The sequence below is a fragment of the Etheostoma spectabile genome, unplaced genomic scaffold, assembly GCF_008692095.1.
Source record: "Etheostoma spectabile isolate EspeVRDwgs_2016 unplaced genomic scaffold, UIUC_Espe_1.0 scaffold502, whole genome shotgun sequence".
NCBI lineage: Eukaryota > Metazoa > Chordata > Actinopteri > Perciformes > Percidae > Etheostoma > Etheostoma spectabile.
The window spans coordinates 50102-55289 of record NW_022605621.1 but is presented as its reverse complement, the minus strand read 5'-3'; the positions used below and the strand labels follow the sequence as shown (position 1 = coordinate 55289).

General features: G+C 47.6%; 1 protein-coding gene across 1 annotated transcript in view; it reads right to left on the bottom strand.

Moving 5' to 3' along the window:
* xpot (exportin, tRNA (nuclear export receptor for tRNAs)) overlaps window positions 1–5188 on the bottom strand; it is a 49004-nt gene that overhangs the window by 15127 nt on the left and 28689 nt on the right. Inside the window, 3 exon segments of the mRNA XM_032511882.1 lie at window positions 3450–3544; window positions 3632–3751; window positions 4769–4913. Coding sequence (XP_032367773.1) covers window positions 3450–3544; window positions 3632–3751; window positions 4769–4913 — 360 coding nt within the window.

Below are 5188 nucleotides of genomic sequence, written 5' to 3'. Positions count from 1 at the left end.
CCCCCTCTCATTCCCCCTGCTCGGCGTTTCCCCCCTCTCATTCCCCCTGCCTGGGCTTTTTCTCCCCTCTCATTCCCCCTGCTCTGGTGTTTCACCCCCCTCTCATTCCCCCTGCCTGGGCTTTCCCCCCTCTCATTCCCCCTGCTCTGGCTTTTCCCCCTCTCATTCCCCTGCTCGTGGTGTTTCCCCCTCTCATTCCCCTGCTCTGGCGTCTCCCCCCATCCATTCCCTCCCCTGCTCGGGGTTCCCCCTCTCATTCCCCCTAGCTGCCTGTCGTCTCCCCCACATCATCCCCCTGCTCTAGTGTCTCCCTCCCCTTCTCAGTCCCTTGCTCTAGTGTCTCCCCTCTCACACAGAGATCTCTGTTGCCTCAAAACTCAGTTTAAAAAACCAAAACCTAATGGTGTAAATTAGCCTAATTCCATGACTTTTTCAGGTTTTCCATGAACACAGAAGTTAAAATAAAATCCTGAACTTGTTGCAGGAATCTTTTAAGCCCCCAGAACCATGGATAACCCTGTGCACTGTAGTGTTTCTTGTTATTTGTCCACCCCTCAGTGAGCGTAGAAGAGAGAAGCTGGACTCACTGCAGGGTCTTGATGAATCTGGAGAAGAGGTAGGCCACCGGCTGCGGACCTTCGGGCTTGGGTGTCTTCATCCTCTTGTCCAGAAACCCATCTGACAGTGAACACAACACGCTGCCGTTTGAACAACTTTCAGTCACCCAGACGTTAGATCAGAGACCTGATGATGAGAGATCACTCACCAAAACGTTGTGGTGTTGAGGCTCCACGATGAGAACTTATCGTATCGACAAACCGTTTTCAAAGAACTCCAGAGACGCGGACTGTGCTGGTAGCGGCTCACGCCGCACGACACCAGCTGAGGATTCAAAGGAAATTGTATTGATTCGATTCTTCCTCAAACTTAAGGGTAGCTTTGTGTTGTTTTTTTTTCAACCTGCACCCTATCTTCTTGTTGTTTTTGTGTGTATTGACTGGGAACAACCAACTTTTAAATTATTCCATTACTATTCATTACGAAAACAAGCTGAAATTAAGTTAACGCAAATGTCAGTAGCGTCCGCCTAAAAGTTGTTTTTGCCGCTACAGACTCTTTTATTCTAATGTCCTGATAACAGTATTATAGGATCCTTCAGAGATAGAGCGTTTATAAGAGTAAGATCCTTTTAGTTTAACTTGAAACAGAAATCACCATCCCCAAACCCACCATGACTCCATGTAAATATCACTACTTTTAGCATGTATGAGCTCATATCTCCACCAGACTCCATGTAAATACTACTTTTAGCAGTAAGAGCGCATATCTCCACCAGGACCCATGTATATAATCACTACTTTTAGTGTTATAGAGCAGCATATCTCCACCCCAGACTCCATGTAATAATCACTACTTTTAGCATGTATAGAGCAGCATATCTCCACCAGACTCCATGTAAATAATCACAACTTTTAGTTTGTATAGAGCAGCATATCGCCACACCAGACTCCATGTAAATAATCACTACTTACTTTTTAGCGTGTATAGGCAGCACATATCTCCACCAGACTCAGTAATACACTACTTTAGCGTTTATAGAGCAGCATATATCTCCACCAGACTCCATGTAATAATCACTACTTTTAGCGTGTATCAGGCAGCATATCTCCACCAGACCCATGTAATAATCACTACTCTTTAGCGTGTATAGAGCAGCATATCTCCACGACCCATGTAAATAATCACTACTTTTAGCGGTTATAGAGCAGCATACTCCACCAGACGACTCCATGTAAATAACCGTAATTAAAACAAGGAAAGCTGTTGACCAGAACTTATATATGTAGTGTACGACTGACCGTCCTCATCATGTCCGGCAGGCCTCGTCTTCGACTGGTGTCCCCGGAGAGTGAGCGCCGTACGCTGCAGAGCTTCGCCCAACAGGTACAGCAGCCGACGCCACCTCCACCTCCATGCAACTGAGCCTTCTGCCATTCCTGCAGAACAAAACTCAAGATAACTGCTCTGTTGAAGACGAGGGTCTGGAGTGCTTACTAGTTCAAACCAAAAATGGAGGTAAGTGCTCTTGAGGGGGAACGCAAAGTTCAAAAAATGAAGCGCACGAGACGCTCTTCTACAAAACTAAATCCTTTATGTTACACGCTATTTTAAAGACATTGTTAGTTCAGGTTGGAGCATCGATATAATTTTCTTTTTAACCTAGAGCGAGTGATGGTATTACTCAGATGAGTAGGACTCAAAGTCACTGTGAGAAAACTGCTCTGGCGTGTCCCCCCCCCTCTCTTCCCCCTTCTCTGGCGTGTCCCCCTCTCATTCCCCCTGCTCTGGCGTCTCCCCCTCTCATTCCCCCTGCCCTGGCGTCTCCCCTCTCATTCCCCCTGCCGGGTCTGCGTCTTCACCCCACTCATTCCCCCTAGCCTCTGGCGTCTCCCCCTCTCATTCCCTCCCCTGCTCTGGCGTCTCCCCCTCTCATTCCCCATGCTCTGGCGTCTCCCCCCTCTCATTCCCCCTGCTCGGCGCTCCCCCCTCTCCCCTGCCCTGGCTGTCTCCCTCTCATTCCCCCCTGCCCTGGCGTCTCCCCTCTCATTCCCCTGCTCTGGCGTGTCCCCCCCCTCTCATTCCCCCTGCTCGGGCTTCCCCCCCCCCTCATCATCCCCCTGCTCTGGCGTGTCCCCCCCCCTCTCATGTCCCCCTGCTCTGGTGTCTCCCCCTCTCATGTCCCCCTGCTCGGGCTTCTCCCCCTCTCATTCCCCTGCTCTGGCGTCTACCCCTCTCATTGTCTCCCTGCTCTGCGTCTCCCCCTCTCATTCCCCCTCTCGCTGGCGTCTCCCCCTCTCATTCCCCCTGCTCTGGCTTGTTTCCCCCCCCCCCTCTCATTCCCCCGCTCTGGCGTCTCCCCCTCTCATTCCCCCTGCTCTGGTGGTTTCCCTCCCTTCATTCCCCCTGCTCTGGTGGTCCCCCCCCCCCTCATTCCCCAGTCTCTGGCATCCTCCCTTCCATTCCAACACTTTGTGTGCCTCCCCCCTCTCACTTTCCCAACATTTTAGAGACAGATATGGTGATAATAACCCACTAAATATCCCAAGTCTTCCCCCCTCTCATTCCCCCTGCTCTGGCGTCTCCCCACATCATTCCCCCTGCTCTAGTGTCTCCCCTTCTCATTCCCCTTGCTCTAGTGTCTCCCCCTCTCACACAGAGATCTCTGTTGCCTCAAAACTCAGTTTAAAAACCAAAACCTAATGGTGTAAATTTAGCCTAATTCCATGACTTTTTCAGGTTTTCCATGAACACAGAAGTTAAAATAAAATCCTGAACTTGTTGCAGGAATACTTTAAGCCCCATGAACATGGATACCCTGTGCACTGTGAGGTGTTTCTGTTATTTTGTCCACCCCTCAGTGAGCGTTAGAAGAGAGAAGCTGGACTCACTGCAGGGTCTTGATGAATCTGGAGAAGAGGTAGGCCACCCGGCTGCGGACCTTCGGGCTGTTGTGTCTCAGTCCTCTTTGGTCCAGAAACGCCATCTGACAGTGAACACAACACGCTGCCGTTTGAACACGTTCAGTCACACAGACGTTAGATCAGAGACCTGATGATGAAGAGTCACTCACCAAAACGTTGGGGATGTGTTGAGGCTCCACGATGAAGAACTTATCGTATCGAACAACCGTTTCAAAGAACTCCAGAGACACGGAGCTGTGCTGGTAGCTGCTCACGCCGCACGACACCAGCTGAGGATTCAAAAGGAAATTGTATTGATTCGATTCTTCCTCAAACTTAAAAGGGTAGCTTTGGGTTGTTTTTTTTCAACCTGCACCCTATCTTCTTTTGTTTTTGTGTGTAAGTGACTGATGGAAACAACAATCTTTGAAATTAGTCCATTACTATTCATTACGAAAACAAGCTGAAATGTAATGTTAACGGGCAAATGTTCAGTCAGCGTCCACTAAAAGTTGTGTTGTTGCCGCTGACAGACTCATTATTATTCTAAGTGTCTGATAACATTATGTATAGGATCCTTACAGAGATAGAGCTTTAGTTAAAGAGTAAGATCCTTTTAGTTTAACTTGAAACAGAAATCACCATCACCAAACACTTTTACATGTATACAGAGCGGATAGCCCACAGACTCCATGTCAAATATCCAACTACTTTTAGCAGTATAGAGCAGCATATCTCCACCAGTACTCCATGTAATACACTACTTTTAGTGTGTATGAGCAGCCATATCTCACCGACACTCCATGTAATATAATCACTACTTTTTGCATGTATAGAGCGACACAAATCTCCCCCAACAGACTCCATGTTAAATACACATACTTTTAGTGTATATAGAAAGCATAGCTCCACCATGACTCCATGTAAATATCACTACTTTTAGCGTGTATGAGGCAGACATATTCTCCACCACTACCTGTATATCACTCTTTTATACATTAAGCGTGATAAGAGCAGCATGTCTCCATCCAGCTCCATGTAAAATACACTAACTTTTAGCGTGTATAGAGCAGCACATATCTCCCCACCAGACTCATGTAAATAATCACACTACTTTCAGCCTTATAGAGCAGCGAATATCTCCACCAGACTCTATGTAAATAATCACTATTTTAGCGTAGTATAGAGCGCATAATCTCACCAGACTGTATAGAGCAGCATATCTCCACCAGACTCCATGTAAATAACCGTAATTAAAACAAAGGAAAGCTGTTGACCAGAACTTATATATGTAGTGTACGACTGACCGTCCTCATCATGTCCTGCAGGGCGCTCGTCTTCGCTGTGTCCCCGGAGAAGTGAGCGCCGTGAGACGCTGGCAGAGCTTCGCCCAACATGTACAGCAGCCGGACGGCCACCTCCACCTCCATGAACTGAGCCGTCTGCCAATTCCTGAGGAACAAAACTCAAGATAAACTGCTCTGTTGAAGACAGAGGGTCTGGAGTGCTTACGAGTTCAAACCAAAAATGAAGGTGCTCTTTGAAAGGGGGAACGCAAAAGTTCAAAAATGAAGCAGCACCGAGACGCTCTTCTAGCAAAAACTTAAATCCTTTATGTTACACGGCTATTTTAAAGACATTGTTAGTTGCAGGTTGGAGCATCGATATAATTTTCTTTTTAACCTAGAGCGAGTGATGGTGATTATCTTCAGAGTGAGTAGTGACTC